General features: G+C 40.5%; 1 protein-coding gene across 2 annotated transcripts; it reads right to left on the bottom strand.

Annotated features, from left to right (window-relative positions):
- Nucleotides 1-6,872: 6,872 nt before the first annotated feature.
- On the bottom strand, nucleotides 6,873-20,723 carry LOC306781442 (carbohydrate sulfotransferase 11-like). 2 transcript variants are annotated; one of them, XM_079274303.1, is made up of 4 exons: nucleotides 20,243-20,723; nucleotides 10,050-10,126; nucleotides 9,721-9,885; nucleotides 6,873-9,400 (listed from the first exon to the last, which is right to left on the bottom strand). In XM_079274303.1, the coding sequence occupies exons 1-4, from the start codon at nucleotides 20,334-20,336 to the stop codon at nucleotides 8,717-8,719; spliced, it is 1,020 nt and encodes a 339-aa protein (XP_079130429.1). In that variant the 5' UTR covers nucleotides 20,337-20,723; the 3' UTR covers nucleotides 6,873-8,716. The 2 variants fall into 2 exon arrangements, with proteins under 2 accessions (XP_079130429.1, XP_079130430.1); XM_079274304.1 differs by having other exon boundaries at nucleotides 9,721-9,882.
- Between the last annotated feature and the right edge of the window lie 1,352 nt (nucleotides 20,724-22,075).

Raw genomic sequence — 22,075 nt, 5'->3', positions numbered from 1 at the left:
TGATGAGGATACTCTGGTGATGATGATAATCTGGTGATGAGGATAATCTGGTGATGAAGATACTCTGGTGAAGAGGATACTCTGGTGATGGGGATACTCTGGTGAAGAGGATACTCTGTTGATGAGGATACTCTGTTGATGAAGATACTCTGGTGATGAGGATACTCTGGTGATGAAGATACTCTGGTGATGAGGATCATCTGGTGATGAGGATACTCTGTTGATGAAGAGACTCTGGTGATAAGGATACTCTGGTGATGAAGATACTCTGGTGATGAGGATACTCTGGTGATGAGGATACTCTGGTGGTGAGGATACTCTGGTGATGAGGATACTCTGGTGGTGAGGATACTCTGGTGATGAAGATACTCTTGTGGTGAGGATACTCTGTTGATGAAGATACTCTGGTGACGAGGATACTCTGGTGATGAAGATACTCTGGTGATGAGGATGCTCTGCTGGTGAAGATACTCTGGTGATGAGAATACTCTGCTGATGAAGATACTCTGGTGATGAGGATACTCTGGTGATGAGGATACTCTGGTGATGAAGATACTCTGGTGATGAGGATACTCTGGTGATGAAGATACTCTTGTAGTGAGGATACTCTGTTGATGAAGATACTCTGGTGACGAGGATACTCTGGTGATGAAGATACTCTGGTGATGAGGATACTCTGATGATGAGGATACTCTGGTGAAGAGGATACTCTGCTGAAGAGGATACTCTGGTGAAGAGGATACTCTGGTGGCGTGGATACTCTAGTGAAGAGGATACTCTGGTGGTGAGGATAATCTGGTGATGAGGATACTCTGGTGAAGAGGATACTCTGTTGATAAAGATACTCTGGTGATGAGGATACTCTGGTGATGAGGATACTCTGGTGGTGAGGATACTCTGGTGATGAAGATACTCTGTTGATGAAGATACTCTGGTGGTGAGGATACTCTGGTGACGAGGATACTCTGGTGATGAAGATACTCTGTTGATGAGGATACTCTGGTGAAGAGGATACTCTGCTGAAGAGGATACTCTGGTGAAGAGGATACTCTGGTGATGAGGATACTCTGGTGCCGAGGATACTCTGGTGGTGAGGATACTCTGGTGGCAAGGATACTCTGGTGGTGAGGATACTCTGGTGATGAGGATACTCTGGTGGTGAGGATACTCTGGTGATGAGGATACTCTGGTGGCGAGGATACTCTGGTGGTGAGGATACTCTGGTGACGAGGATACTCTCGTGATGAGGATACTCTGGTGGTAAGGATACTCTGGTGACGAGGATACTCTGTTGCTGAAGATACTCTGTTGATGAGGATACTCTGGTGATGAAGATACTCTGTTGATGAGGATACTCTGGTGAAGAGGATACTCTGCTGAAGAGGATACTCTGGTGAAGAGGATACTCTGGTGGTGAGGATACTCTGTTGATGAGGATACTCTGGTGAAGAGGATACTCTGCTGAAGAGGATACTCTGGTGAAGAGGATACTCTGGTGAAGAGGATACTCTGGTGGTGAGGATACTCTGGTGACGAGGATACTCTGGTGATGAAGATACTCTGCTGAAGAGGATACTCTGGTGGTGAGGATACTCTGGTGACGAGGATACTCTGGTGATGAAGATACTCTGTTGATGAGGATACTCTGGTGATGATGATAATCTGGTGATGAGGATAATCTGGTGATGAAGATACTCTGGTGAAGAGGATACTCTGGTGATGGGGATACTCTGGTGAAGAGGATACTCTGTTGATGAGGATACTGTGTTGATGAAGATACTCTGGTGATGAGGATACTCTGGTGATGAGGATCATCTGGTGATGAGGATACTCTGATGATGAGGATCATCTGGTGATGAAGAAACTCTGGTGATGAGGATACTCTGTTGATGAGGATACTCTGGTGAAGAGGATACTCTGTTGATGAGGATACTCTGTTGATGAGGATACTCTGTTGATGAAGATACTCTGGTGATGAGGATACTCTGATGATGAGGATACTCTGGTGAAGAGGATACTCTGCTGAAGAGGATACTCTGGTGAAGAGGATACTCTGGTGGCGAGGATACTCTAGTGAAGAGGATACTCTGGTTGTGAGGATAATCTGGTGATGAAGATATATATGTATGTTGTATGTTGTATGTATGTTGTATGTTGTATGTATGTTGTATGTATGTTGTATGTATGTTGTATGTTGTATGTTATATGTATGTTGTATGTATGTTGTATGTTGTATGTATGTTGTATGTTGTATGTTGTATGTTATATGTATGTTGTATGTTGTATGTTGTATGTTATATGTATGTTGTATGTTGTATGTTATATGTATGTTGTATGTTGTATGTTGTATGCATGTTGTATGTTATATGTATGTTGTATGTTATATGTATGTTGTATGTTATATGTATGTTGTATGTTATATGTATGTTATATGTATGTTGTATGTTATATGTATGTTGTATGTTATATGTATGTTGTATGTTATATGTATGTTATATGTATGTTGTATGTTATATGTATGTTGTATGTTATATGTATGTTGTATGTTATATGTATGTTGTATGTTATATGTTATATGTATGCTGTATGTTATATGTATGCTGTATGGTATATGTTGTATGTTATATGTATGTTGTATGTTATATGCATGTTGTATGTTATATGCATGTTGTATGTTATATGTATGTTGTATGTTGTATGTATGTTGTATGTTGTATGTATGTTGTATGTTGTATGTTATATGTATGTTGTATGCATGTTGTATGCGTGTTGTATGTATGTTGTATGTTGTATGAAGGTTGTATGTATGTTGTATGTTGTATGAAGGTTGTATGTATGTTGTATGTTGTATGAAGGTTGTATGTATGTTGTATGTTGTATGAAGGTTGTATGTATGTTGTATGTTGTATGAAGGTTGTATGTATGTTGTATGTTGTATGAAGGTTGTATGTATGTTGTATGTTGTATGAAGGTTGTATGTATGTTGTATGTTGTATGAAGGTTGTATGTATGTTGTATGTATGTTGTATGTATGTTGTATGTATGTTGTATGTATGTTGTATGTTGTATGAAGGTTGTATGTATGTTGTATGTTTTATGAAGGTTGTATGTATGTTGTATGAAGGTTGTATGTATGTTGTATGTTGTATGAAGGTTGTATGTATGTTGTATGTTGTATGTATGTTGTATGTATGTATGTTGTATGTATGTTGTATGTATGTTGTATGTATGTTGTATGTATGTTGTATGTATGTTGTATGAAGGTTGTATGAAGGTTGTATGTATGTTGTATGTTGTATGTTGTATGTTGTATGAAGGTTGTATGTTGGTTGAATGTTGTATGTTGGTTGAATGTTGTATGTTGTATGTTGGCTGAATGTTTTATGTTGTATGTTGGTTGAATGTTGTATGTATGTTGTATGTTGGTTGAATGTTGTATGTATGTTGTATGTAGGTTGTATGTTGGTTGAATGTTGTATGTTGTATGAATGTTGTATGTTGGTTGAATGTTGTATGTTGGTTGTATGTTGGTTGTATGTTGGTTGTATGTTGGTTGTATGTTGGTTGTATGCATGTTGTATGTATGTTGTATGTATGTTGTATGTATGCTGTATGTATGCTGTATGTATGCTGTATGTATGTTGTATGTATGTTGTATGTATGTTGTATGTATGTTGTATGTATGTTGTATGTTGTATGTTATATGTTATATGAATGTTGTATGTTGTATGTTGTATGTATGTATGTTGTATGTATGTGTGTTGTATGTATGTGTGTTGTATGCTGTATGTATGTTGTATGTTGTATGTTATATGTATGTTGTATGTGTGTTGTATGTTGTATGCTGTATGTATGTTGTATGTTGTATGTTATATGTATGTTGTATGTTGTATGTTATATGTTATATGTTATATGTTGTATGTATGTTGTATGTTGTATGTATGTTGTATGTATGTAGTATGTTATATGTTATATGTGTGTTGTATGTTGTATGTTGTATGTATGTTGTATGTATGTTGTATGTATGTTGTATGTATGAATGTTGTATGTTATATGTATGTTGTATGTATGTTGTATGTTGTATGTATGTTGTATGTTGTATGTGTGTTGTATGTATGTGTGTTGTATGTATGTGTGTTGTATGTATGTGTGTTGTATGTATGTGTGTTGTATGTATGTGTGTTGTATGTATGCTGTATGTTGTATGTATGCTGTATGTAGTATGTATGCTGTATGTAGTATGTATGTTGTATGTTGTATGTATGTTGTATGTAGTATGTATGTAGTATGCATGTTGTATGTAGTATGCATGTTGTATGTAGTATGCATGTTGTATGTAGTATGCATGTTGTATGTAGTATGCATGTTGTATGTAGTATGCATGTTGTATGTAGTATGCATGTTGTATGTTGTATGTATGTTGTATGTTGTATGTAGTATGTAGTATGTAGTATGTATGTAGTATGTATGTTGTATGTTGTATGTATGTTGTATGTAGTATGTAGTATGTTGTATGTAGTATGTATGTTGTATGTTGTATGTTGTATGTATGTTGTATGTATGTTGTATGTAGTATGTATGTTGTATGTATGTAGTATGTAGTATGTATGTTGTATGTAGTATGTATGTTGTATGTTGTATGTATGTTGTATGTTGTATGTAGTATGTATGTTGTATGTAGTATGTATGTTGTATGTAGTATGTATGTTGTATGTATGTTGTATGTATGTTGTATGTTGTATGTATGTTGTATGTATGTTGTATGTATGTTGTATGTAGTATGTATGTTGTATGCTGTATGTAGTATGTAGTATGTATGTTGTATGTAGTATGTAGTATGTATGTTGTATGTATGTTGTATGTATGTTGTATGTTATATGTATGTTGTATGTTATATGTATGTTGTATGTTGTATGTATGTTGTATGTTGTATGTATGTAGTATGTATGTTGTATGTTGTATGTATGCTGTATGTTGTATGTATGTTGTATGTTGTATGTTGTATGTTATATGTATGTTGTCTGTTGTATGTTGTATGTTATATGTATGTTGTATGTTGTCTGTTGTATGTATGTTGTATGTTGTATGTATGTTATATGTATGTTATATGTATGTTGTATGTTATATGTATGTTATATGTATGTTATATGCTATATGTTATATGTATGTTATATGCTATATGTTATATGTATGTTATATGTTATATGTTATATGTATGTTATATGTTATATGTATGTTATATGTTATATGTTATATGTATGTTATATGTTATATGTATGTTATATGTTATATGTATGTTATATGTTATATGTATGTTATATGTTGTATGTTGTATGTGTGTTGTATGTATGTGTGTTGTATGTATGTGTGTTGTATGTATGTGTGTTGTATGTATGTGTGTTGTATGTATGTGTGTTGTATGTATGTGTGTTGTATGTATGTGTGATGTGTGTTGTATGTGTGTGTGTGTTGGGTGTGTGTGTGTTGGGTGTGTGTGTGTGTGTGTTGGGTGTGTGTGTGTGTGTGTTGGGTGTGTGTGTGTGTGTTGGGTGTGTGTGTGTGTTGGGTGTGTGTGTGTTGGGTGTGTGTGTTGGGTGTGTGTTGTGTGTGTGTGTTGGGTGTGTGTGTGTGTTGGGTGTGTGTGTGTGTTGTGTGTGTGTGTGTGTGTGTGTGGGTGTGTGTGTGTGTGTTGGGTGTGTGTGTGTTGTGTGTGTGGGTGTGTTGGGTGTGTGTGTGTGTTGTGTGTGTGGTGGGTGTGTGTGTGTGGTGTGTGTGTTGGGTGTGTGTGTTGGGTGTGTTGGGTGTGTGTTGGGTGTGTGTGTGTTGGGTGTGTGATGCGCGTGTGTGTGTGATGCGCGTGTGTGTGTGTGATGCGCGTGTGTGTGTGTGATGCGCGTGTGTGTGTATGTAATGTGTGTATGTGTGTATGTAATGTGTGTATGTGTGTATGTGTAATGTGTGTGTGATGTGTGTGTGTGTATGTGTAATGTGTGTATGTGTATATATGTGTGTGTGGCTTGAAATTTGACATGGTCGGTGTGAACAGGGTTCTATTGAAAATTTCAGCAGAGCGGTGATTATGAATGTATGTTATTTGAGCAGACTTTCCTTTTCATATGACCAGTAGTAGAGCAGGGTCGTCCTTCAGTCAGAGGATCGGCGCTTCGATCCCCGACTCCGCTGGTCCATGTCATTGTATCCTTGGGCAAGACACTAAAATTGTTCCTGCAGTGTATGATTAGATAGTCCTGATGGGCAGGTGGCCCCTGTCAGTGTATGAATGGGTACATGTAGTTTTAAAGCGCTTCGAGTGGTCGAAGGACGAGCAAAGCGCTACACAAGTCCAGTTACCGAAACTTTGTGATAAGAGAAAACAAACAAAATACCACACACTCAGAACTGCAGTTTAGGGATTGTATTTGTAAGAACTTCACGGTAACCCGCCATCACATTCACAGCTTTGTGGCATAAGTAAACTGGTGCATAAGAGATTCTTTCAGATTGTGCTCGGTTTGCTGTTGCACAATGACTCACCAGGTCACAGGTAGGTCTGACTAGCTGTTTTATTCACAGCAGCGTCTGGGCATGTGATTGGGATGGATATACGTTTGAAAGAACCAGCTGCTTGTTATTTGTATTCTGTATTTTCCAGCAAAGAAAGAAAAGGTCACATATTTTGCTCGGCGTCATGAAGGGTGTGATCGGGTTTTGGCAAGTCTCATCTGCTTGCAAATTATGGCTTGAATCAGAGACCGCTCCTAAGGGAGCATTAAAATGAAAACCCTGTAATCCACAGCAGCATTGATGGAAAAGAGAAAAATAAAATGTGGCGAAAGCATGATGGGACAAATGTAAGGCTTCAATAAGAGGAAATCACTTTTAAAGACAGCTTTTTAGCACATTACAGATACTCACACACATATTGCACTTGTCAAAGCATTACTACAAACAAAGAAAGCGTGTCACTCTGACGTTCAGCAAGAGGACATTTTATACAAACTAAATAGGAGATGAGACGATTAGACAGTTCCATGCAACTTGAAAAAAAGAGTGACGTTCTCAAACTACACACAATTAGGTTGCAGATTTGACAGTTTCAATTGAAATTATGGAAATCTATTAGATTTCACACCTAGTTTCAATAATTGACTTAAGAGTACTCAACCGATTTACCATCACTCGATGTGCAGTTTAAAAGATATCTTCAGTCTTAATTCCACGCATTCTTCTTTGTCCAAACTTGGCCTACATTACCCACTCAACTGCCAAGCGAGTCAGGGCCGTGTTGGTGTGTCGTAGAGACTAAAGTAACCTCAAGCCATTGCCTTAACCAGAGGAGAGAGCTACAAAGGTCTGGTTAGATCACTTCTTTCTAACTTAAAGTATTCAATATTCAGTCCCAACCTACCCTGGCTCAAGTGCAATCTACCAGATGTTTTGCAGCTCCCTCTGGAACCACAAAAGGCTTTATAAAGCTCTTTCACATATACGGCAGGACTCCCCAAGACCTGTAAACAGACTGATGTGTAAAATCCCCTTTAAAACCTGTATAAAGACATTTGTTAAAACTGACACTTTCACACTACAGGCCATTAGTAAACATTTTCCGACATCAACCTCTAATATAAAATTCCCAACACATTTGCTGAACAAGGCTCTGCAGTGGCGATGCCCGACGGTGGATTAACCCCTCCATGTGCCTGCATTTACGCTAACAAGGGGAGCGCTGGGCTGGACCGAGCCCCGACCACAGCTATGTGGTTGTTTGTTCAGCCGACCTGCCCAGAGCTAAATACAGACTGATAGAGGGGATGGCAACGAGCCTCCACTGGAATTAAGAAGTGACTGCAAATTTTCCCTGGAAATGACTCTCGGTTATACATTTAAGATAATGTCAGCGAGTGCTGTGACAAGTTTAATAAGACAAGCCCAGGCAAGGGTTTTTGAGTTAAGGTTATAGGGTAGGATGTGAAGATTTCTTGATATTGTCTAGCATTTGTATTTGGAATGAGTTTGTGCAAAAGCCAACAGCGCAAGAAACTTTCCATGTGAAGGAGAAAAAGAAAAAGAGCAACACCTGTCTTTCATATAGAATTAATTTTCACAAAAACATGACTAAATCCTTACTCACACAATATAACAACACATAATGCACTGACATACATAAATAAATGCCATCCAGAGATATGCTTTTGTGCTTTGATTGAATCTGCTGTCAGCACATTCAGCTGTATACCGATGCACAAGGAGAACCTGCTCCTCACAAGTGTGACTTTAATGTATGGCTCATTAGTTCTCAAAAGAACAAGGGAAGACTGTTACTGTAGTAGGCATGGCAGAGATGTTGGTAAGGCATATTTACACTAACACGACAACGTGTAACAGACAGCAAAACTAAGTCTAAGAAAGTTTGGTTTAATTTGACAGTCATTTCTAGGTGAGAAATGGTAAAATCAATAAAAAATAAATACTGAGTTCTAAGGTAACCTAAAACAGGTAACGTGTCAACTGCATTTCCAAACTGCTAAATGTAAAAAAAGGCGCCATTTTTGGTGTTTTTGTTGGAGGGTCATAGTGACGAGTCGGTGCTCGTGATGGACCACTCTGCGCATGCATGGAAATTGTCCATGGCAACCAAAAAGTGCAAAATGATCATCACTAACAGGAAACCATCACATATCCATGGCTCTGATGTCAATCCTCTCTTCTCTGCCCCTCATCGAGTCCTGAGGTACTCTGGTGTGGAGTAGTTGAAGAGCAGGAAGTCCATTCGGTACAGGTTGAACAGTTTCTTCTGGTAGAAAGGACTGATGTGCTTGAAGAAGCGTGCTGCCATGTTGCCATCAGTTCTGGTGCTTTTACCAGATGTTGGAAATTGAAGTGTCCCCTCCACTCCAGCCAACCTGAGCACAGCCTGAGCGTCTGGCTCCAGAGTCTCGTACTTCCCCACGACATCATAGTGGATGAGACAGGGGTGGCAGAGGGAGTGCACCCGCTCCCAGTGCTCATTGAACGGTTCCTCCCGTTGGGTCCGAGGGTCTACGAGATACTGCACAAACTCGGGGAAAGAAACGTCATTCCCTTTCTTCAGTGCCTCGGGCTCCGGATCGGGCCGGTTCCGGCGGATGATCTTGGTTCCGTAACGCTTGTGGAAAGCAGTGTTGTAGCTGCGGGTGAACTTGTTACGGTAGGCGGACACCAGGCGCTCGAAGGGCTCCCGCACGAAGATGAACTTGAGGTAGCTGCGAAGGCGTTGATTGATCTCGGAGACCGTGAACTCAGAAAGTGTGCGGAGGTTACCCGCTACGTGAGCTTCGTTTGCAGGGATGGCAAGGGGGTTGATGTAGCGGCCGTCACTGGAGAGGACCATAAGGACACGCTTCCAATTAGTGCAGGCTACCTGGAAGTGAGAAAAGTGAGGAAATACACAAACATATTCATAAATACTGGTGCTTTTATACACTGTAAGAAACATGCATATCAACAGTCTAGTCTATAAATGCATCAACTGAATAAGAAGAATATTCTCGTCTTGGTGTAACAGAGTTTTTTAAAGTCTGACACTGTTGCCCGCCCCCCCAAAAAAGACACAAACTGCACTCCTCACCCCCCTCCTTGTCAACAGGAATTTAGATTTTTCCAGTGAGTCAACAAATCAGCAGGCCAAACTTGCAACTCTACCCCTGCAGAGGTGCACCTCTTAATCTCATTGTAACCAACCTTGGGTACGTAGCAGTAAATAAGGCTGTGTTTATCGTCCACAATGAGGTGTTTGAGATCCTCAGGTGAAAGCACTTGGCGCTTCCTTGTGTGGCTCAGACACGCCTGCCCCAACAGCTCCCTGCGGCCTTGGAGGGACCTCTGAGCTGCCAACAGCTCCAGCTTCTTGTAGGGATGTGATCAGGGCGATGCAGGACAAATGGACGAGAGGGAGGAAGAAGCAGAAATAGAAAAATGGAATTGAATTACACTGTTTCAAGAACAATATACAGCACAAAAACAAGGACAACAGAGTTTGGCAAACGTATGTTGTATTTGTGCGTTTTCACCTGGTCTCCATTGTAGAGGGTCTGCAGTGGACTTCTCCTGCTTTTCCCTGGTCTGCTGTCTGTCCTCTCAGCAGGTTCTACAGTTAGAAAGAAAAATCCATGTGATAACAGCTGCACTTACTGATTGCCTATGTAGCAAAAAATAAAACACTATTTAATAGAGGAATTCTGCTTCTATTTTCTTTCCATCGCTCCGGTTCCTTTCTAGCTTTACAGGATTTATGTGAAAATGTGAAATCAACTTATACAGTGAACATTTTAAAATCTTTTCATAAGCCTATATGTAATGTAATGAGAAACACCTTTTCACACCGTGTCATGCGTTTGACCAGAGGTTTAAATTACTCTAAAGATGTCCATATATTGGGAAGATCAGTCAGAGCCAACTTTCCGACACTCTTCTGGTTCTGCCTTTGTCATGACGTGATCCTCCTTTCATTTATAGATTCCATAGGAACAGAGTGTTCCTTCCAAACTCTCTGTAACGCTTACGTAACTTACATTTCTCCTTTTAGGTCTCTCTTTGCTCCCGCTGCACTTTTCTTTTACTTAATCGGTTCTTATTCAATTTGACTTTTACCCTTTTCGGAAATCTATCCACAGCAAATTAACTGGAGGACACAGTACAACAGAAAAGTGATTTGGAGAACACCCATTACCAATTTATTTACATAACACAACCAAACAATGATAAATATGCATCCCTGATTGGCTGTGGGTATGAACCACGCCTGGCTGCATAACATGCACTTATAATGATGGAGCTGCTGGAGGCTCCAAGCGTTCCAGAAAGTTGAGATATCTGGTGGTAGAGACCTTGTTATCGCCTCTCCTCCCTCCTCTATAAACACATCTGCCTTCTACTTCCATCCCCCTCCCTCTCCAACCTGGGCCTGATGGCAGTCAGTGTTTGGGTCTGCAGCTAATGGTACCGAGTGAGAAAAGTGATTTATTTTGCACATGTGGCTCAAAAATGCAGTGGGTTGCTTTACATTTAGCAGTGCTGGAATGGTGCATGTGAAGTGTGTCATGTGCTTCATGTATGAGGGATGAGGGAATCTACTTGAAAGAGAACATATGGATTGATGGTGAAATACCAAACCATCATATGGAAAGCATATCAGTTAGCAAAACCCAATCAAGTTGACAGGCTATGCTGTAAGTATAGACCCCAGAAAGAGACTGAGCCTTATTCTCCCACTGGTGCCGCTGGGTTCACATTAAGCAAATAAGTCTGAACTTTCACTGTTTTGAAATGTCACCCAAATGTAATAAATCTTTGTCAACTTGGGACTCTACTCTCATAAAAAACACACAAACCACAATATTTTTTTTTTACAAACTCTTAAATCATATCTGCTTCCTGTAATTTTGAGGAAACAGAAAACAAACAAAAAAAAGGAGAAGAGCAGCTGTACTGGTGACTGAGCAACTGCTGCAAATATAGTAAAACGTGTGGTAGATGAGGATCCGAGATAGACCGTAAGACTGAGAATGCAGTGATGAAGCCTCTTCCTGTCCTTCCTCTTTGCCTAAGCTCACATGGATCATCAAAATCCTCAACTTCCTCTGGGTGCATGTGTGCCACATCATCTGATCGCGCAGAGATCGACATCCAAGTCTTGCTGGACCATGTTGAAAGCTGAGCTTAATGTTGGGGGTGGAACGGTACGTGCTCGTCCCTCCATGGTTATAGGACGTTCGGTTCAGTATGCGACATCCTTTGGGCACGCCCTGTTACTGTCAAAATAGTCTATTGATGTCTACTACACGCACACAAGGAGCATTGGTTACCAAAAACCTTTTGGCAGCACACCAGTTATTGTCTTATCAGCTGTAGCACGCTAGTCGGAATAGCCTGGCAAGTGGAAAACAATGGACAACAATTTGTGCCAAAATGTATGAGTCAGGTTTACCTGTGGATGCACCTCAAACATTGAATTTTCTATGGCATCACCTGAAGGTGTCAATTAGCAGAATGAAACAAAGATAAAGTGTACGGCAACCTACAACAGCAGTGCAGTTCACATCTTAACAAGCTAAGATGTCCACAAACAAGGGACGCTTCCTCGGGAAGTTGGAAAGTAGGTCAAGAGACACTTAGAGGCTCTGCTCATGTTCATGGTTTATTGTCTGTTTTCAAGTATAAACACTGCAGGATGGAGCGGAAACATGGGTGCAGGTGAGTATTCTTTATCGACAAAACTCTGGTTTCACTGGTGTCCGGGTTGTGTATACAAAATGAATACAAAGGGCCAAGTAACTTTATATTTGCCCCTAGAAAGTGCAGGGTAAAGATAATTAGCTAAAAACAGCAAAAAAAGAGATTTACACCATTTGCCACGGCTTACCATAATAAGCAGTGGCATAGTGGGTATGATAATGTGTGATGCTGCTGTGGTATAGGAGAGTGGAACGGTGCTAGGAATTGACATGCCACTAGAAAGAGTCCCACCCTTTTCAATCTCTGCGTCACTCCACATCTTTCTCAGCTTTTGTGCTCATGCTTTTTTAATTTAAGGTTTTTAATAACTTAGCATAGCACAAAGAGGCTAAATGTATTGATGTTAGAACATCTTCTACTTGATTTTCTTCGTACGTATGCTTTAAAACTGGTGAAACAGTGATCATTTGTGAATATGATTGGCTTTTTAATTCCTGTGGGGCTGCAGCAAAAAGACACAACAATCATCTGGCTGGTGGGTTTAACCAGAGAATGTCACAAGGTTTTTATACAGACATGTTTATAGCTATTGCTCGCAGCATGACTCTAGGGATGGTTGGGCGATCCCACCACATTGATCCAGACCGTTATCTCAACAGTAATTGGATGGATTTCTGAGACATATTGTACAGACATTCTCTGTCCCCCTAAAGAAGAAGCCTACTGACTCCGGTAATCGCCTGCCCTTTCATATATCACCATTACCAGTTTCGCCAAGACAAAATGACATTCACACCCGCCTCAGTTGTGCTGCGTTTAGTGCTACTTTGCTGATGTTAGCAACCTCACATGCTAAACTCAGATGGTGACCGTGATGAATATTATACCAGCTAAACATCCCGTGTCAACATTGTGATTTTAGAACGCTGATGCTAGAAAAGAGCTCAAAGCACCACTGTGTCTGAGTACAGTCTCACACAGCAGTTACATAATTATGGACTCAACCTCTCAATGTGTGAGTGCATACATGGGTGTTAACCGGTAAGCATGTTGAGGGGTGGAGGGTGTCCTCGTATCTTGCTGTTTTAAAGAAATGTGATTCTTTTCCCCCCTGACATGCCACTTGATTTGTAGGTCTGTACCTCTATAAACTTTACAACTATGCAGTTAAATCATCCTACTGATCCTTTTCCTTTCATTTAAAAGAGCCTATAAAAAGGTATTTGTGTCTGCTGGCACCACAAGACATGAGCCAGCCTAGATGTTCTCTTCCATTAACAGAGATATCTTTTGCTGCGTATAAAAAGTTAAACTGAGGAATGCTTTTCCTATCCTGTATAATGCATCAAAGCTTTAACTTGCTCTCCAACCATCAATGTTTTCTTTGTACAATAACAAGTACATTCAGAGGCTACTTCACTCTTATCATTATAAGCCACATCTTTCTTTCTGTGCTCTATCACATGCACCAGAAATACCCACTTCCTCTCAGACCCAGGAAGTGACACAATGCTGACAGTTAGTTAGTTAGAAGAGCGGAAAAGGCCCCAGTCTTACTGCGCACACCAAGCAGCCCCATGTTGGACTTGTGTCTGTCAGGTTTAACAGCCTGTCAGCAGTGTGAATCATATTTTCCTGTGAACGGTCATTAGTCAGGAGTAGGCTGGGTAGTGGCATAGCCTAAGGTCCTAGCTGGATTAGCTTAGCTTCCATCTCGGCTCTCCTCCTGAGGCGGTCGACTCCGCTTTTCGTTCTCCGCTTCTGTTTTCCTGAAAAAAACTCTTCCCCTCTTTGATCATGATGAAAAGCACATGACTATAATACTATATGTACTTAAAGAGGTGAAATTACACTTCATTGTACTTGAAATAAATGCTCGTCTTTATGAGGGCCACGTAATGGAAGTTTCCATGAGCTGACCACAATCTATTTTGCTTTCATTGGGTTGTATAAAAGTCTGTTTCAATGTAAAATGGAAAGTGACAGAAGATAGGATGTCACAAATGAAAACAACTGATGGCAGGAAAAGACAATGGGGTTGTCAGGAGTTACAGGGCTGCCAGACTTTCAGTGTAGCTTGATTGAAAGGCGTAACACCATCCACGTGCTAAGAGCGGCACAGGGTGGTAATTAGACCAACAACATGAGGTGCCTTTACGATCAGTGATATCCTTTATAGTGGGGATGGCAGCTCCTTTTGATCTCACTCTTGTGCTACATCCACACTACCAAGTTTCCGTTTGAAACGAAAACGATCTACGTCCACATGCGCGTTTCAGCATCGTTTGACAAATGATTTCCGTCCGAACCAGCACGCCAGAAAAGGAAAATCGCATAACTATTCACGTACACTGGGCTTGCGGATGCCAGTATAAACAGGAAGTACATTGGTTGGTTAGTTTGTAAGAAATTTGAGCAAAAAAACTGTAGTTAGTAGATATAATAAAAGTGTTTAATAATTCATAATTAATAATTCATAATTAGTCATAATCATAAGGGTTTTGGGAATGCATAATTAAGATAAACATAAAGTGATGTAGGAATAGTAGCTAAAAGACATGAAGCTTCTGCCAAGTTGCAGAAGTTTAACTTTCACACTGAAGGATTATTATAGAAGGGATTAAAACGTAACTGACGGTCATTGAATGTGTTAGTAGACTCAGGGACAGAAAGGCGGACAGGCGAATACACTCCTGGAAGTTAGCCAATAGGAATCGGGATAAACGGAAGAGGAGGTGTTTCGAACAGATGTGGGTGGTTTAATTTCAAGTCTTTTTTTCTCTCTCCCGTGAATGCTCGCAGAGGACAGACGTGTTTTATACCTGAGGAGCTGAGTAGAGTTTTTTGCAAATGGGGTTTTATTGTTTTAATATTTCATAGGAGTATGTACTCCAATGTTTAACTGTAATCGTACTTGCATCAGTGGAATTAAATTCCTTATAATTGTAAATCAGTTTCGGTAACGTTTTTAGCGCCGTGTGACTGAAAAGCTATCAGTCCACGTGTGCTGGCCTGCTCCACTTTCATTGTGAGGAGATTTTTCCCTCCACAAGTTACAGAAAATACGACAGAGTATAATCGTACTCTTTAATGAAGAGAAATTTGGTGTTGTCTGTTCTCGCACTCGTAGCGCTGCATTGATAAGAAGAGGAAAGTCCTCCGTTTGGTGTCCATTGCCCTCCTCAAAGGCGCAAACCATGACTTCAAAAGTCCGCTCCGTAGGGGCCGATCGTGCCGCTGGACACGCCGCTCGCTAATCGCTCCAATAAGAGCTTGCTTTCTCCGCATGCAGGCAGTAGTAGCATTATAAAATGCAGAAATGAATGGCACAACAGCTGCTAGTTTAGACAACAAGGTCAGCAACTGGTAGTCGATCGGTAATCAAGGCTGTTTTTGTTTATTTTCACACGTCGTGACTGCAAAACCCAATTAAGTAGCGAACATCATCACAGTATCTACATCATCGTTTTCAAAAGTTCCCCGTTACCCAGTCCACACCACGACTCAACCTCGAAGTTTCTCCGTTTTTGGAGGTTTAAACCTCCGGGGTAGTATAGACGCTAGGCATAAACGTAGTAAAATATATGCGTTTTTAAATGGAAACGTAGTAGTGTGGATGTAGCCTTAGTCTTCATTTAAAGTTTTTTCAAACAAATAAAACAACAAACATTCCAGCAACAGATTTGCATGTTAGGGCCAGTATGATTAAGTGATCCTAGCACATCATTCTTGCAGATTTAGAGGTGGGAGATATTGAAAAAAGGATGGAGAAAATATTTTATCATGATTCTTTTTTTTTTGTATCAGCAAATACTCACACTATAAATCAAGGCACTATTTCTGTTATCAAATATTCTCTTAAGCTTTAAAATTCCGCAGCAGTACCATAGATTGAAGTGAAAAAGACTGCAAACAGAAAATCTGTTGAAATAAATTATACGAAAACAATAAATCCAATATAAATATTTATAGCCCGGAAGCATGCTTCTTGGGTCTGTTATATTAACCCATCTGTCTTTTGTTATTAAAAAAGCAATAGTATGTGTGATACACCACCAGTCTGTTTCATGTTGGACTTTAAGTAGCCTCCCATGTTTGCCCACCCTGTGGCCAAACAGGTCTTCAAGCAAAGTATCAGTGTTGTATGAGATATTTATCCACAGTCAGAGGATTACCTACTGTAGATGTCGGCCAGTTTGTAACACAAGAGCAAAGCAATACACTGCTGTGTAGAGGGTCATCAGCAGATTGCATTTTAGCCAACAAAAAACAACAACAATGATCCGTTTCAGTGTACGCTTTCAAACAGCCCATTCAGATGGTGAGCTAAACTGAAAGTGAAACCAGAAAACGATTTAGAAGACAGAGCACGGTAGGGATCGAAAGAAACTTTCAATTAAACCACACAGATTGTGGCAGAATAAATAGCCAGCAGGTGTAGCACAGCATGTGGTTGTCAGCATTGTGGGATGACCTCAATGGCAACACAACACGCTGTGTTCGTCTCACAACAGCGGCAGGTGATGTCCGAGTCAGATGATAAGCGGCAACGCCCAGAAAATTAAGTATAAATGTTGGAGACGGGGAATGTCGAGCAAACATGAACACAGACTACGTACATTTAGAAATGAGTCTACCAAGAGTAAACCCGTAGCCATGTGGTATCATAAAGTTATTGATCGTATCACAAGTATGACCATATGCTGCGTGTACAGGTTGATTAAACATGTATTTCGTTAGTTAAGCAGTGCTATATCATTAGCACAAGTGTGGATTTCCCTTACCTTGTACACGCTGGCAAGATCACACGCTGTGCAACAGCCTTCCATGCTGGGCTAAGATACTTGGCTTTGGAGCACGTACACTCAAACGACACGCACAACCTTGCTGAGTCAATGCAACCACATAAAAGGGAGACTAAGAAGAAATAGAAACTGGGTATTCATCTCTATTTTTGTTCAAATTACGATGTATCTAATAAGAGAGCCTGACTGGAAAAAGCACATGCTAGGGGATTTTACTCAGTATCTCTCAAGGGTTTGTACACTGGCTGGAGGGAAGATTTTTAGAGGAAATGAAACAATTAGGTTGTGATGGGAATGTTTCTAGAATCACTCAGCAAGCCTATTATTTCCCAAAATGCAGCTGTTACGTATCTGGCACATTGCAATTTATTGTTGATGAATTCAAATAAACCCTTGTAAAGCCTAAAGAAAGCAAGACATGTTAAATATCTTAACGGGGATGAAAAGGGGGAGAATCACTTTTCCAACAAAGAAAGATCTGAAAATTCCATGTTTCGCATGATTTCCTCTTGCCCATCGGCTATAACTGTGTCAAAAGCCCACAGCAGGGGTCTATATTCATAACTTTAAATCCATGCATGAACAGATCCTGCTGTGATGCTGATTGATCCTTTAATGGGTGATGTGTTGGCCTGTACCACTGATACAGCCTGAATCTGTCAAAAGTCAAAATCAAACAAAGCTCTCCAAGTTTCAATACACAGCAGTGAGTGGGGACTTAATTATCTGTCAAATTCTGACATTCGTTCATGGATTAAGTAATCCTGGCAGTCGAGGGACCTCAACAATTCAAATCACATGATTAAAATGACTTACATAACGTTACCTGTGGTATGTTAGTTTACCAGAGATATACACACTGGGACTCAAACTGATGACCATAGACTGTAAATTGCATTAGTCTTGGTCATTTTAGATGGGTGATTGATACTATCAGATTAAATGTTCATTAAAGTTAAAACAAAAACCTGTGAAGTTCTACGACTAAACCTTGTACACTCACGCCATACACATGGCTGTACCAGAGTATGCTCAAGTCTAGCATTGGTTTAGCTTTCAGCACCATGCTACACATCGTTTATCTAGCCTCGTTGTCAATGAGCACAGCATCTTTAACACCAATGATCTCATCTCAACAAAACATGAGGAAGAAGTTAAACTATCTCGCCCACAGGAACTGCAACTTCAGCTCAAAATCTGGCGACATACCTGAACTTAACCAACTCAAATTCCGAAATAAATGAAAAGTTAATAGAGCAACAAATCTGACACGACTCAACTAATGGGTTTCTAATAGCACACTGGATAGCACACATTTTGCTGAGTGCCAAAACCAAGGGAGTTGGCAGAGGAAGTCTGACAATACAAGCAGAACAAGAATATGCACCGATTCGTCGGTGCTTCACATACAAGAGTGTATATTACTTTGTAACTCACGAGACTGACAGTTAACACAGTGCTACAATAATATAACACCAACCACAGGGTTGTTATCTTCAATCCTAACCAATCTCTCCATCAACGATCAGGTGACGCTACTGGAATAAAACACATTTCTCATCCCCTATATTCTGGTTATTGGGTAAACATCAAACCACCACCATGCTAAATCACCCTTCTGATCACAGCTGTGCAGAGATCACAACTGTGTGGAAAAGTTGGTATATGAACACACTATGAAACACTATTAAAATCTTAACTACCGGTGCTACACACTTAAAGGAAATGGATGTGATCACGCAGTTTAGGCTGCGATATCACGTCACGGTCAATCTATTTCCATGAAGTGTGAATATGAGGTGTTGATACAAGTTCTCTATAAAAAGTCATCCTGGGGTTGTAATGTTTTTTTAATTTTAGTATCTGATCAGGGACAGTTTGTTCTTAAACCACATTCACCACCATCATCTATCCTTAGACCAGGTAGAACTGTTATACAGGAAGTTTGGACAGAAACTGATCTGAATCTCAAATCTGATGAATGTTACATCTCATGAATAACTCTCGCAAATGGTTGAAATGTAATTTAAAACGAATACACAGAGTAGTGACACATGCTGTGACAGGTTATTCTAGTTGAGGACCAGCTGGTTCCTTCTGTCTGTGCTCCAATCCGACCGAAACAGAGTAGAAGTGGCAAATGAGAGGGAAGGGAAATAACCGGGATTGTACAGAACTAGACATTTGGTGGCGTTTTTAAAATCGTCTCTGACTAGAGACACAATAATTAAGGAAGCCCTGTGCTTTGTTGCCATCCTCTGAATTAGTCCTCTAGTGTGTGGCTCCTACATGCTTTTCATGTGGCCCGCACGTCTACTAGACGGACTGTAGAGAAGACAAGCCCGAACAGGTCATATACACCTAGCTGGTGGAGGGGAGTCAATGCGAGTGCTCGTGTATTTTTTTTTTTTTTTAACTGTAGCTTTGGCAACATGTGGCTTGTGTGTCTGCCACTAAAAGCCTTACATATATTCCACGTGTGGTGATCTATAAAGAATTTACTACTTTGGTTGTGAACTGTTCCATCATGGGGAGTGTGCTGAGGCAATCCAGCTGTGCAATGGTGCTTTTTTAATGTTTTACTATTTCTTAATCATTATATTTCATAAACCATGACACCGGCAGATGCTCAATTATATATGCCTTGACATGCATCACGCCAAAGGTGTGGAAAGTCACCCAGTTCACCTCAACAAAAAGCCACATTGATCTCTACCTCTCTTTTCTCCCCCTTTCCCGCTGACTCCTCTCCCTGGGGGTCTGAAGTCCCCTGTGGGCCAATGTGCCAGTCAACGCCTAGAAGAGGCTAAGCAGAGGAGAGGAGAGGAGGGTTAAAGCAGAGGAATGCCTGATTTGGGGGGGGGGGGGCTGTCAAAACATTACACTGCTCACAGTGAGCTGATTCATACTTCATTTCATTCTCTGCACATGCTCTCCGTTTCACAAGCACACACGTGTACCAATGATGCCAGTTTTGTCAAATGGTTGAAGTACCACGTGGACCTATTTAAAAGCCATGATGCTGCATTAAAGGGGCACAAGACCACCACACTGCCGTCCACAAGTTTAGTTTACTCCTACTTTTCCATTTCTTTTGATAACCATGAATCCAAAGTGCCATTTTTCACTGCCATTATCAACATTCATGATAGAAGTCTATAAAACACAACACCAACGCCGCATACCCTTACAACACGGTTAGTGTCGTGTGAGTGGGGTCTTACCTGGCTTGGTGATGCTCTGAAAGTAAAGCACGAGTACGAAGAGCGAGCCAAGGCACGTCCCCAGGAGCAGGCGTCCTCCTCGGGGCATCCCCATCTTGAAGCCCGGCTCTGCTGGCGGAGCCTCGACCCCTCGGAGCTGCTTCGACACGGTTCATGCGAAATCAGCGAGCGGAGGATGCGAGACTCTCCAATGAATTAATAGCCTGTTCATTAATAGCGAGAAAAAGACAACAGCCCATCCAGGAGGAAAAACAAAAAAACCTTAGCTCAACTGTTGAACGACAGAGCAATCAGCCGTTCATTTGAACGTGAACCGCCCGCTCTGGTCTTTTGCCAGTTTTGTTTGGATAACGCTAACGTAATAATGATGAATAATTAAGTACGGTCATCTTAGATAACAATTAATGTTCCGTTGATATGACAAACCCTGAAGCAAAATGAGTTATGCTTCCCCTAAGCTCCAGTTAGTTGTTGGTGGCGGCTAGAGTTTGTCGAAACGACTGTCGACAGCAACACAAACTTTTTCTTCGCCAAACATGGACGGGGCACCGTGCCATGACGTCACACCCACCGCTCTCTCTCTCTCCCTCTCTTGAGCCCTCTCCGCGATTGCTGCATGCTGCCTTCGAGGACTGTCGTAATATTAACAACGGGCTGAGAAAGTCGCATTTTCAATGTGATGTACGCTCAGCGGCCAGGTGTTGTCTATAGCAAAGCACAAGCACCACTTTGTGGTTTAAAAAATGTAGTCACATTTCAAATGATAAAAAAACGGTACCTTGTACTTAGGCTGCATTTTGCTGACGGTACTCTCAGCAGCATGGGCTTACGAGGAGTACTTGAAAGAAGCATAACAGTCGTTCACAGAGATTTCAACATTGAATACTGTAAGTACAGCATGTCCTATCTCATGAAACAACCCACAGTTCAATTACGCTGGCATACATGTTTTATGAAATAAATGGAGAAAAACGCAAGAAATAAATTGCAGCCACATGAAACTTCCGGAACCCAGACTAATACACATTTACAAAAATAGGCAGAAAATAAACAAACAAAACACACACAATATGGACAACAATTTGAGCTTACCTTACCTGCTGTGAAACACGAGTCAAATATTTGTGGTCCATGTGTTTTTTCCAGTCCCATCTGAACTTGCTATTTGCAAACCTAGAAGCTGCAGGGAAAAGCAGTGTGCTTCTGTTGTGTCATTGTTAGAAACTTAATATGGCTGCAGTACTAACCCAGTTCTTCTTGATTTGTGCACCATCATGCAGTATGAGAAAATAGGCCTACTCACAATCACACAGCACAATCCATCCATTTTAATTTAATTGTACTGAAGATGTTTAATTCCAAAACATTTCACATCATGTAAAATAACAGGAGGCTACATTAGCAATTGCATATCATGTAGTTTATATGTATGCAAGACTGAAAAACCTTTCTTTTCTTTTCTTTAATAGTATTCTTCAACCTTTTTTTATGACATTCTTCAACTGAACCGTCTGGACTTGATCAAAATACACTCTGCTCGACTTTCTAGACAAATTGCATTTTGCCTCCAGTTGTTTTCAAACTCAAATCCCCTTCTGAACAAGAGCACATATGCACACCAGGTCTCTGAAGAGTAGTGCAGCATTGAACTCAAGCAAGGCTTTCAATCACATGCCATAAGGGGGGAAAGGTAAAAAAACTACAACTTTTTGGTTTTTCATTTGTCTAACAGACAAGTAAAGCCTTTATTGTTTGTTTGCTAAAATGATCCAATCAACTCAATGGTCAATATAATAAACATTTACATATCTACCAGACTGAGAGTGAGAAAGT

Source organism: Melanostigma gelatinosum, assembly GCF_949748355.1.
Source record: "Melanostigma gelatinosum genome assembly, chromosome: 8".
Taxonomy (NCBI): Eukaryota; Metazoa; Chordata; class Actinopteri; order Perciformes; family Zoarcidae; genus Melanostigma; species Melanostigma gelatinosum.
The sequence above is the reverse complement of the archived record's forward strand: the minus strand, read 5'-3'. Positions and strand labels throughout refer to the sequence as shown.